Genomic DNA, 13298 nt, shown 5'->3' on the forward strand with positions numbered 1-13298 from the left:
TGTGCGAACGTTACCGTTTCTCAGCACAATCTCTAAGTTATTTGGATAACATCCTCAGGCCATATATTACGCATGTGACACATCGCGGACATGCTCTCAGTTCTGTACATATTATTTGTATTGCACTTCGGTTTTTTGCAAACGGGAGCTTTCTGTATAATATTGGTGACGCTGAGCACGTTTCCAAGGCTACCGTCTGTCGGGCAGTCAGGAATGTTACAGTTGCACTGAAACGTCTCCTGTACTCGTCTGTGGTGTTCCCCGGTCATAGACCCACAAGATTCATCAAAGAGGGATGCCACAAAATTGCAGGTATCAGGATGAACAAAACTTAATTTATGATGTGGTGATACTTGAACTACTACTTAAATTTTACATTTATTTTCAGGGTTCCCAGGCGTGATTGGCTGTATAGATGGTACTCACATTCCAATTATTGCTCCTTCAGCATTAATGTACAGGTACATAATTCCCTGTAGCATTTCAAACTAACAAATTATTTCATCATAGTAATGGATGCTAATTTGTGTTCTCTGCACTGTGAAGATCATATGTGATGCTGCCAACATTATCACAAATGTGGAAGCCAAGTGGCCAGGCTCTGTCCATGACTCACAAATATTCCGTGAATGTACACTGAGCACAAAATTTGGACATGGTGAGTTGAGAATACTTTAAAATATATAAAGACCAATTGCTTCAGGGACATTTGAACTGAAGTGTATCCTTCTGTCTTAGGAGAGTTCACTGGCTACTTGCTTGGTGATAGGGGGTATCCATGTTTACCCTATTTGCTTACCCCTTACCCTGACCCTGAACCGGGCCCACAGCAGCGATATAATCTGGCTAATTGCAGGACAAGAGCCAGAGTTGAAATGACTATCGGAATGCTTAAGGCCCGGTTCCAGTGCCTGCAAAGACTCAGGGTCACCCCAGAAAGGGCATGTGACATTATTGTGGCATGTGTGATTCTTCACAACATTGCCACAATTAGAGGAGAACACTGTCCTTCTGAACCAAACATCAGCAGTGATCCAAACCATGAACATCCTGACCCTCCCACGGACATACAAGATGGAAGAGCAGTCAGAGACACCATATGTCACAATCATTTCCTTTGACCCATCACCTCAACATGTTGAAAGAAGAATAAACAGATTTTTTGTTCAACTGGCTTTATTGGTCGCCTGTATTTCCTGTACACAAAGTATTAAAAGATGTAAACCTCATAAAGTGTCTCTGTTGCTTCCTCCTCTGTAACAGCTGTCAATGTTTCTTCATTATTTTCCTGTAGTAAAGAAATAAACAACATTGCTGTTCTACTGTAAACTCATATAATCTGTGGAGTATTACTCACAACTGCATGTTGGTCTGGCTCAACAGGAGGCTGCACCAGATGCAGTACACCATCACCATCAACTGATAGAATATGAGGTTTATACAGGTCACTTATGACTTACAAGGGACCAAATGGCAATTAACAAACATACCAGTCACCTTACACTTCATTGTCATTATGCTCTCAAAGACAACCAAGACTGAGGCAAGGCAAAATCAGTAGGAAAATAACTTCACTACAAAATAATCCATTATGGTAAAGAGTTTATCAAATGAATGAGTAGCACTGCGAAGGTGACTGTGAAGAAAGGATGTATGCACATCATGTATTATTTTGAATTTACCCCCTATGTAGGCACTTGTGTCTTGCGGGGTTATTGACTCAGAGGATGTCCCCGCAGAGATGCCTTCGGCCACAGGGCGCCCACTGTTTTGGCTGAGGGCCAACTGCTCAGCCTCTGTGAGTGGTGGTGGAGGAGGACCCCCACCTGTTTTTCGGGCCTCCGCTTTTTTTCTGTTGGCTATAACGGGTCACATTTGAGCATACAGAGTAAGCAAATATGTACTTGTAATGTGCTCAGATAATTTCAATAAGTGCTTACAGACAGAAAATTAATGTAACCTCTAACTGCAATTGATTTACATCGGACAAACAGACCAAGCACTATGGCTCATAATACAATTACACCTTACCTGTTTGGACTATATTTTTATATTTCATTTTTACTTGCTGCCAGGCACGTTTGGGGCCTGTTGGGTTGCACCTGCGCTCACATCACGTCACAAAATAAAATGTATAAAATAACAAATAAAATAACATATGATAAAATAACGTGTTAAATGGGTGGAAATCCCTAGATCAATGTTTAAATTAACACTCACGCATTGACTCTGTCGGCTATGTTTTGCCATGCATGCTCACTTTCTTTTGCAGCTGTCGCTGTGTTACTTTTTTCCGCGGAATTTGCATGTTATCGGCATATGCTGCCATCAGCATTTCGGCCTCAAGCGCTGTAAAATACATTGACCGCGCCTTCTTTCCCTCCGTCTCCATGGTGACTCGCTTAATCTGTGCTCCGCTTATCAGGGCTTTATGTATCCTCGTCCGCGCGCTTCACTTGGGGTTAAAGCAACTCCGCCTTGACTGAACTAATTGTTATCAGCCTTTCTGAAACGGAATATTCCGAGTTGGACAGTTCGGGGTTACTCAACCGTGAGTGTCGTTTTTCACTCTGAGTTTTCCAAACCGGCTTCCTGAAACAGGGCCCAGGTGTTTAATGTCTTTATGTGATTGTTTACTTTTTTTAAATGAATGTATTTTTCTTGACATGTCCTATGGCAATATACGAATGTAATCAAGGAGGTATTCCTGTGGTTGTTTAAATGCTTTGATGTGATTCTATTATCGAAAATAAATGGTTAAATAACCAAATATTTTGGACTATTGGGGTACATTTTTGTCTCTTTAGGTACGAAATAGGTTGTCGCTGGGGCTTACCCTCATAGGTACCCTATTGTACCCTTTTCAAGGGAACATTTCTGTACTATAGTTTGAAGGTACATTTATGTCTTAGGAAAGTACATGATTGTACTTCAGATGGTACAACTTCATAAGGTACAAAAATGTACCAAGCCTAAAGGGTACAGAAATGTCCTTCAAAAAGGAACACGCCCAGCGACAAGCCCAGATCTTTAATTAAGGGAAAGGTTGTCATTGACAAATATTAATGTCACACTCAACTGACTGCGTTTAATCTTCCCATTGCACTGATGGGTGGACAGTTCTGAGGTGCCTATGCATGTTGTTTGTGGAGCCGGCTCTATATGATATCCTTTTCTTGTAGACTCTACACTCTGCCTTTGTTTTGTCAGTAAGACTGAAATGGTTCCAGACTTTGCTTCTTTTCTTGGTGTCACTCATTTTCTTTACTGTACCTTTCCAATGAGACGGTGTTCTCTCTTGTTGCTCCCGGCTCGCTTTCTTTCCCTCTCCCTCCTGCTCTTGTTGTGTGCTACTGCTGTTGCGAGTGTAACTACCGCCCCGCCCCCTCAGCTCAGCGCTGAGCAGAGGGGGGAGGGGCGAAAATGCAAGGCTCTGTTTGCCGTCTCTGCTCAGCGTAAACACAAGTGTGACTTGCAGCGTGAAGCGAAAAACAGTGAAAATGTTGGAGAAACTTTCTCCAACTCACTAATTGGAGAAACAGAGCCAGGCAGACACAAAACTGAAGTTTGACCAGGTACCAAAGCAAATCATTCATACTGTACAAATAATGTAAATATGACTGTGTATCACGAAATGCTTGGAGGCTTGAGGCTATGATCAGCAAGAATACTGTTAACATCGAGACCATGTTCTTGGAAGTAGAATCTTTGAAGAATGTCACCCAAACAATTAAATCTACTTGTGAAAAAACAGCAGCAGATTGTCTCAAGTAGAACTGAAGGTCAACGAAGTTGAACGATACCATCGGAGATGAAATCTCAGGCTCTCAGGTGTCCCTGAGCAAAAGCAAGAAGACATCACCAGAAAAGTACTTGACATCTGCTGCACTGTTGCCGGGGAAACAAGTGCAGGATTCAAAAACAGCATTGATGTAGTTCATTCCCTGGGCCACTACAGCGAAATTCAGAAGAAACCAAGGCTGGTTATCATTCTATTTGTGATAAGATCAGCTCGCGACCGATCTGGAGGAAAGCTAAAAATTGCTCCTTTCTGAAAGAAAATTACATGAGGTTCACTGAAGATCTTGTCACGGTTTGCCGGGGCAAGCCGTGTGAATAATAATGGATCCAAACTGCAGGCTGCTGAAGTGGAGGGTGAGTTTATTTGCAACCAAAAGGTACAACAGACAGGGTGGCGAGGAACAGAACGGTGACAACTCTAAACTGGGAAAACTAAATAAAACACTAACCGGAATACGAACTTGACTTGCAGGGAGAATGACCAGAGAATCAACACAGAAGGGTGGAAGGGAAATAACACAGACGAACCAGCAATTACCGTATTTTCACGACCATAAGGCGCACTGTGCTAAAAGGCGCAGTCTCAGTTATGTGTGCCCTTACTGTATTTAACACACACATAAGGCGCACTGGACCATAGGGCGCATACAAGTACCGTATGCGTATTTAAAAATAAAGCGGGAGCAAACCTGAATTCGGTACCTTACTCACATTTCTATTGCCGGTAATCGTCATCATCAACAACACACAAGCATACAAGTGTGCATATTTAAAAATAAAGCAGGAGCAAAACTGAGTTTGGTACTCACATTTTTATTACCAGTAATCGTCATCATCAACAACACACAAGCATACAAGTGTGCGTATTTAAAAATAAAGCAGGAGCAAAACAAAGTTTGGTACTCACATTTTTATCATCAATCAAACCCATCGAAGTCCTCATCCTCTGTGTCTGAATTGAACAGCTGCGCTAAATCTCCATCAAACATGCCAAGTTCACATTCTTCACTGTCAGAGTCACTTTCCGTGCCGTGCGGCTCCTCGGAAACGATGCCGGCTTTTGCGAAAGCTCGAACAACTGTGCCAGCAGACATGTTAGCCCAAGCATCTACAATCCATTGGCAAATTGTGGCGTAACTCGCCCGACGCTGCCTTCCACTCTTAGTGAAACTGCGTGGAAAAAATCACCTGGTCTCCTTTCATACACCTCCCTCAGCCAGTCACTCATCATTTCCTCATCCATCCAGCCCTTTTCATTTGCCTTAATGATGATTTCTGCTGGAAACTTCTCTTTAGGCAAAGTCTTTCGCTTAAAAATCACCATAGGCGGCAGTTTCTGTCCATTAGCATGGCAGCCAAGCACAACAGTAAAAGAAAACTTTTCATACCCCGTTGTGCGTATCGCTACCGTGCTGGTCCCCTTCTTCTCCACAGTGTGACTCACCGGGATGTCAAAAGTGAGCGGGACCTCGTCCATGTTTGTGATGTGGCTGGGCTGGATGTGTTTGTCGCCGATGTGTTTGCTGCAGTAGGAGCGGAAGATGGCCAGCTTTTCCTTATAATCCGCTGGAAGTTGCTGCACTACCGTAGTCCTGGTCCGGATGGAAAAATGGCACCGTTTCATAAAACGAAAGCACCAAGACGGACCTCCTTGGAAATGTTCAATGTTCATCTCTTCAGCTAGTGAAACTGCTTTTAGCCGAATGGTGACCGTCGAAACGCTTCTCCCGCTCGCTCTTTGCTCGATGATCCACCGCTCGAGTCTTTCCTCCAACTCGGGCCACCTCGCCTTATGTCCGCGGAAACTCAGCTGCGTTTTCTTGACCTGCCGGAGCTTGTTTTCCAGCTTCCTCCATTTGCGAACCATCGATTCGTTAATCTTAAATTCTCTCGCCGCTGCTCGATTTCCATGTTCCTCCGCGTAGCTGATGGCCTTCAGTTTAAACTGTGCTTCATAAGCGTGTCTCTTTGCCATTTTCAGGGTTGTTAAAACAACGATGTCCTGCATAATGCACATACCTGTTCTTTTATACAGGTATGTGCGATTGTCCCGGTATATACGATCAACGCCCACACTTCACCCTTTAACGTTCTCATGGTGTTCTCTACTACGTCCTCCTTACAACACACAGGGCGCACCGCGCTATAGGGCGCGCCGCACTTTTTGAAGAAAATCTAAGACTTTTAAGTGCGCCTTATGGTCGTGAAAATACGGTACTATGACAGAAGACACAACTTAAATACACTCAGAGAACACAGGGAGATTACGTACATACAGGTGGGAACACAGCTGGGAGTGATTAACATGACGAGACTAGGGAGGCAAACTGAAAACACTCACATAAGACACAGACCTTCACAATAAAACAGGAATTTACACAAGAAAAGACACAAACTAAGAAACGCAGACTAGATACAGGAACACACGGGCAGAACAGAGTAAACACTAACCAGAGAATTAACAGAACCACAATCACGAAGAGAAAACACAAAACGCTGGGTCAAAAGGACCCAGGATCATGACAGATCTGTCCTCTGCAGACAGAGCAATTCAAGAGAAGCTTTGGCCTCTTATTGATGCAGCAAGGAAAGAAGGAAAAGGAGCTCACTTTGCCGGGGTCCGTGTAATCATTGAAGGGAAAGAGGTGCACCCAACGCTCACTTATCCTGAGGATCAAGCTGCACCTGCGTTGGAGGTTTCATGCCCTCCTTGAGGTATAAAGTTACAGGTGTCAAAGGAGTTGACATCGGTCGCAGCAGATGGCCGCCCCTCCCTGAGCCTGGTTCTGCCGGAGGTTTCTTCCTGTTAAAAGGGAGTTTTTCCTTCCCACTGTTGCCAAAGTGCTTGCTCATAGGGGGTCATATGATTGTTGGGTTTTTCTCTGTATCTATGAAGCGCCTTGAGGCGACTTGTGTTGTGATTTGGCACTATATAAATAAAATTGAATTGAATTGAGTTATTTATAATTTTGAGGTTCAGGATAAATGTTAATACCAGTTCTATGTTAATTAAGGGAAGTAAACTGTTCATTATTTTGTGTTAAAGCCGCACTGTCTATATCACTTTGTTCTCTCAATGTCAGGGGTTTAAGAGACACTGTTAAGAGAAAAGCTTTGTTTCTTTTTGCAAATCAACAGAATACTGACTTTGTTTTGTTTTTTTCAAGAATCACTCTGTTATTAAGGATACTGCTTTTTGGAAAACATGGTGGGGCAAGGAACTATGATTCTCAAATGGATCAGAAAGATCGGCAGGAGTTATTACTCTGAAGAACAAATTTAATGGGAACCTTATGCACTCTGAAATGGACTCAGAAGGACACTGTGTCCTCGTTCCATTTTGATTCCAAGGCTGCCCGCTGGAATCGAAATGGAACGAGGCGCAACCTCTCACAACGAACGTAATATGGTCAACACCTTGGAGACGCTTGCAGCTGCTGTGAAGGCTCAAAACAACACCATTGAGCGTATGAGGGGAAACATCAGAGAGAGGCCTGCTCAAAATGAGACCCTTGAGCGACAGTTGGAAAACATCGCGGAACGGATCACTGCAGTTGTGAGGTCTCAGAATCAAAAGAACGATAACACCATGGAACAGAAGTTTGATACCATCATGGGGAGGCTCGCGACTCTCCAACGGGAGATTGAGAGGCCACTGTCGGAGTGTTAAAGAGCAGCCTGAAAAATTCTCCTGGGCTGCTCGCATGGAAATTAACAAAACCAACATAAACATTGCAGATCCCCATCACGGCGCCAGCTGCAGGCCCAAGGCTGGAGCCGAACAATCACTCCCTGATAATGACTGTGTTACGGCTATTCTTCCCATCCCATGCAAGGACACCTGGATTGGCTGGAGGACTGTTTACTTAGCCTGATAGGCCGAAGGACACAGTCTCAGCTAAACTATGGACATGCACACACACACACACACACACACAGATAAGCACTCACTCATCCCCCCTCCCTTTCCAACGCCTTCGATGCTTGTGCCCTACCGGGGAAGATAGCAGTCAACTGGACCAGCACAGATGCTGCAGGACCGGATGCGCTGTCTACACCAGCTCTCTCTTACCCTTTACCCGTGTCACAGTCTGGCGAGGGCAGACTGTATGAATTGAAAAAGGACCCAAAATGCAGACTCCAAGGAACAGGGAACAAAACTTGAATGTTAACAAAAAGCGAGCCGTTTAATATGGCTGGTAAAAAAGGTACAAACAAAGGGCAAGGCAAACTGAAGCAAAATTAACACAAACCTAAACTGGGAAATCTAAACAAACAATAAGAAAAACCTAGACAAGAAACTTGGAAGCATGGCATAGGAAACATGGCGTGGACAACAGACGACCTGACAATCACACACTGAAAACAGAGGACTTAAATACACAGGAGGTGATTAGGGGAAGTGGAGACACATGAGGAAACAGCTGGCACACATGAACATAATGACATCACAGTGGGAGAGTAAAACTGAACATGATGAACACAGAACACCAGACCTCTTCACAATAAAACAGGAAACATAATGAGACATAGACATGACAACCCGAACTTGACAACGTAAGACACAGACATGAAACGCATGAAGAGCAGGGGAGATTTAACATGGTTGGAAACACGAGGGGAAAATAATAACTAGAAACACTTAGGCATAATAATACAAACTTGATAACATAAGACACGCAGCATGAAACACGAAGGGTGAGGGGAAGCTTAAATACAGGGGAAGAAAACACAAGGAGTCTAATAACCAAATGAACTTAGATAACCTAATGAACAAAATAAACTCAAACTTAAAACGCTGGGTCAAAAGACCCAGGACCATGACAGAGCCCCCCCTTCAAGGGCGGATTCCAGACGCCCAAAACCATGAACAAAGAAATGCAGCAACAAGAAAACAAACATGAAACAAAAACAAAACAACCCACCCAGGGCGGGCGGCGGGGGTCCAGGACGGAGGGCCTGAAACAAAACCACAAAAACAAAGAATCTGAAGCACTCAGTCCAAACTCAAGGGCTTAAGAGTCCGAGACCCTGTTTCAGGAGGGCGACCATGATCTCGGCAGAAAAGGAGTTCATGGCGGAGTAGTTCAGGTGGCCGACCTGGAGGCCGATGGCACAGTAGTCCATAGTTCAAGGGTTCAGGGGGTCGGCCATGAGGAAGGCGGCAGTGGCGAAGCAGGTATGGCTGGCCACACTCGGGCGGTTTGGCTCGTGGCCGGCGGCGACGTGGACAAGACCCGTCGGGCGGCTTGGCTGGCGGCCGGCGGCGACGTGGACAAGACCCGTCGGGCGGCTTGGCTGGCGGCCGGCGGCGACGTGGACAAGACCCGTTGGGCGGCTTGGCTGGCGGCCGGCGGCGACGTGGACAAGACCCGTCGGGTGGTTTGGTGGGTTTCCGTGAACAGGCTGTTTTGACAGGCCCCGGAAATAGCCATGCTGGACGTGGCTTTGCAGGCGAGACGAGCAGAGGCGTGGCGTCGACCACTGGCTGGGTCGTGGCAGGATCAGGCGAGGCAGGACCAGACGACGGCGGGGCCGGACCAGGCGAAGCACAGGCAGAAGCTGGGCCTGGCGAGGCTGAAGGCTCTGATGAGGCTGGGCCTGGCGAGGCACAGGCTGAGGCCGGACCAGACGAGGACGAAGACTCGGATGAAGCCGGACCAGGCGAGGCACAGGCTGAAGCTGGACCAGGCGAGGATGAAGACTCTGATGAAGCTGGACCAGGCGAGGATGAAGACTCTGATGAAGCTGGACCAGGCGAGGCACAGGCTGAAGCTGGACCAGCCGATGACGAGGCGGCCGCAGATGGCGGCTGAACGGTCCCCTCGGACCCTCCAGCTGACGAGGCATGAGGCTGGACGGGCTCCTCGGGCCCTCCAGCTGACGAGGCAGGTTGCTTTTCAAGTTGCAGCAACACACAGTCTATAGTGGGTGAAATGAGTTTGTATGAGTTCTCAGACTGAGGTGTGGCAGAACCAGGTGAGGCGTCGTCCTCAGGCTGAGGCGTAGAAGCAGCAAGCAGTAGCGCAGCAGGTGGTGGTCCTGCAGGCGTCGGCACAGGAGCCGCAGGAGGTGGCGCTGCAACCACAGGTGGTGAAGCAGAAGGTGGCCAGATGGGCTCCTCAGGCCCTCCAGCTGACGTGGCGTGAGGCTGAACGGGCTCCTCGGGCCCTCCAGCTGACGTGGCGTGAGGCTGAACGGGCTCCTCGGGCCCTCCAGCTGACGTGGCGTGAGGCTGAACGGGCTCCTCGGGCCCTCCAGCTGACGTGGCGTGAGGCTGAACGGGCTCCTCGGGCCCTCCAGCTGACGTGGCGTGAGGCTGAACGGGCTCCTCGGGCCCTCCAGCTGACGTGGCGTGAGGCTGAACGGGCTCCTCGGGCCCTCCAGCTGACGTGGCGTGAGGCTGGACGGGCTCCTCGGGCCCTCCAGCTGACGTGGCAGGAGGCTGGACGGGCTCCTCGGGCCCTCCAGCTGACGTGGCAGGAGGCTGGACGGGCTCCTCGGGCCCTCCAGCTGACGTGGCAGGAGGCTGGACGGGCTCCTCGGGCCCTCCAGCTGACGTGGCAGGAGGCTGGACGGGCTCCTCGGGCCCTCCAGCCGACACTGGAAAAGGCTGCACAAACTGCACCTCAGCCCCTGGCTCCAACCTGGCCTGGATCTCGGTCCCACAGTGGCTTAGCTGAGCCTCATGGCTAGCACTTCCAGTGCAAAATGTCTTATAATTTGGCTTCTTGGAAGCAAAGTTCGTAGCATGATCAATACACAGGGATGCTAGGTAATTGTGCAGAGGGATAAGATATTCCGTGGAAGACTCGGCCGAAATATTCTCAGTCTTAGCAACATCAAAATCATAAACAGTCTCATTATAGCCAGGCTCATGAACTGGTAAGGCAGTGTTAGTTTTAATATCCTCCTGAGAAAAAACATGAGGAGCCAAAATATAGTCACTCACTTTCGTTTGTGGTGAGGAGCGTCGGTGGCACGCACGCCGCTTTTTCTTGAGAGTGGAAGACGGCGGAGCAATGGGTGGAAGTCCCTGGTAACTCCGGGGACCCCCGAGAGCCAGTCGAGTCCCACGGAAAGAGTGCTCGTGCTCTGGAATGAGCCATGGCTTCCACCGGAGCTCCTCCTCCAATATAGCGCTGAATATTGACTGACGTTCGTCGTAGTCCAAATCTATGGCGTCCAGTGCTTCCTCGCACTGGACCGTGGCAAGAGTATGGCGAGACTGTGATGAGGGCGTGGAAACTGGTGAGCTGAAAGGTGGTGACGCTGCGGCGAATCTCAGCGAACCGACACGAACACACTCAGGTTCCGGAGGCAGCAATGGAGATGACTGATTGTGGGGTTGTTGAGACTGGTGGGTGCTGGAAGCCATTTCCTGACTCGACAGTTCCTGGGCCTGCAGCATCTCTTTTACCCTTGTAAAAGCATCCACTATAGCAGGGGAGCCCGGGAGCTGAAGGAGACAGGGACCCCTCTCCATAATAGCTTCCGCAACGTTGACCATCACAAGCTTGCTCTTCAAATCGGGCGCTGTAAGGACGCAGTCGAGGATCGCTTGGATGCGAGCCATCTCCTCCAGACACTCGGTGAGAGCTGAATCTGCTGGGTCCATGACTGGTCAGGTCGTTCTGTCACAGTCTGGCGAGGGCAGACTGTATGAATTGAAAAAGGACCCAAAATGCAGACTCCAAGGAACAGGGAACAAAACTTGAATGTTAACAAAAAGCGAGCCGTTTAATATGGCTGGTAAAAAAGGTACAAACAAAGGGCAAGGCAAACTGAAGCAAAATTAACACAAACCTAAACTGGGAAATCTAAACAAACAATAAGAAAAACCTAGACAAGAAACTTGGAAGCATGGCATAGGAAACATGGCGTGGACAACAGACGACCTGACAATCACACACTGAAAACAGAGGACTTAAATACACAGGAGGTGATTAGGGGAAGTGGAGACACATGAGGAAACAGCTGGCACACATGAACATAATGACGTCACAGTGGGAGAGTAAAACTGAACATGATGAACACAGAACACCAGACCTCTTCACAATAAAACAGGAAACATAATGAGACATAGACATGACAACCCGAACTTGACAACGTAAGACACAGACATGAAACGCATGAAGAGCAGGGGAGATTTAACATGGTTGGAAACACGAGGGGAAAATAATAACTAGAAACACTTAGGCATAATAATACAAACTTGATAACATAAGACACGCAGCATGAAACACGAAGGGTGAGGGGAAGCTTAAATACAGGGGAAGAAAACACAAGGAGTCTAATAACCAATTGAACTTAGATAACCTAATGAACAAAATAAACTCAAACTTAAAACGCTGGGTCAAAAGACCCAGGACCATGACAACCCGCCCCTGTTGCTTGTCTTGTGTTTCTATGGTGTATTGATAGTCATGTGCTTTTGTGCTGAGGTGTTTTTTCTGTTATCAAACTGTTCTCCCACTAGGAGCTCAGTCTGAGTGGAGTTTTTTTTCTCCTCCTCTTACCTCATGTAGTGTATTTCCGTTGTTTTTTCCTATCAGCCTACCTTTCTGACATGTCTGCCCAACTTGTGTAAAGTTGGTCAGAAGGTTCCTTTGTGAGTGCGCATGTGCCATTAGCGTGCTGCCTGCTGTAACCCTAATTTCCCTCGGGATGAATAAAGTATTCTGATTCTGATTAATGATTGTCAACATTGATGGTACTTCTTCTTCTTGCCAATGTGTATGGTTTCAGAATGACTTCTTATTGGATGCCCTTGAAACACGCTTTTTATAATGGATTGGATTTATATAGCGCTTTTTCAAGGCACCCAAAGCGCTTTACAATGCCACTATTCATTCACTCTCACATTCACACACTGGTGGAAGCAGCTACAGTTGTAGCCACAGCTGCCCTGGGGCAGACTGACAGAAGCAAGGCTGCCATATCGCGCCATCGGCCCCTCTGGCCAACACCAGTAGGCAAGTAGGGTAAAGTGTCTTGCCCAAGGACACAACAACCAGGACAGAGAGCCCGGGGATTGAACTGGCGACCTTCCGGTTACAGATGCGCTTCCCAACCCCCTGAGCCACGGTTTTTGTTCTGGTTATCCAAAATACCCTAATCTCCTGTTATTAGTTGGAGGCGATTTTAACATTGCTCCAGATCCTTCACTAGACAGATGGCCACCTAGCTCAAATAATTCTCTGACCTGTTGTTTAAATACATTTATGTAAAAATTTCATTTAATAGACATTTGGAGAATTAAAAAACCCTAAAGCCAGACTATTTACATGGAGTAACAAATCCAACTCTTCTAAATCCCGTATTGACTCGTGGTTAATATCTGATTGCTTAAATAGGAATAATGTTATAGCCAATATAATGCCAACTCCACTCACGGACCACAAATCGGTATCACTTCAGGTCTTTTTCAATACTAATGCTGCCCAAATTTGCAGGAGCTGCTACTGGAAACTTAATAACTCCCTTCTAAAACATGA

At 47.0% G+C, this 13298-nt stretch overlaps 1 protein-coding gene across 1 annotated transcript; it reads right to left on the bottom strand.

Annotated features, from left to right (window-relative positions):
- Positions 1-8797: 8797 nt before the first annotated feature.
- On the bottom strand, positions 8798-11419 carry LOC147334062 (uncharacterized). Its single transcript, XM_086285865.1, has one exon. It carries the CDS (start codon positions 11417-11419, stop codon positions 8798-8800), a length of 2622 nt encoding a protein of 873 aa, XP_086141991.1.
- Between the last annotated feature and the right edge of the window lie 1879 nt (positions 11420-13298).

Source organism: Aulonocara sp. 'chitande type north' Nkhata Bay, linkage group LG3, assembly GCF_057382095.1.
Source record: "Aulonocara sp. 'chitande type north' Nkhata Bay isolate Kocher_YH1m ecotype deep benthic linkage group LG3, A_spYH_male_GT1.1, whole genome shotgun sequence".
In the NCBI taxonomy this organism is placed as follows: domain Eukaryota; kingdom Metazoa; phylum Chordata; class Actinopteri; order Cichliformes; family Cichlidae; genus Aulonocara; species Aulonocara sp. 'chitande type north' Nkhata Bay.

Coding starts and splice junctions, on each gene's coding strand:
- LOC147334062 (XM_086285865.1), bottom strand. CDS start 11,419: ATGGACCCAGCAGATTCAGCTCTCACCGAGTGTCTGGAGGAGATGGCT.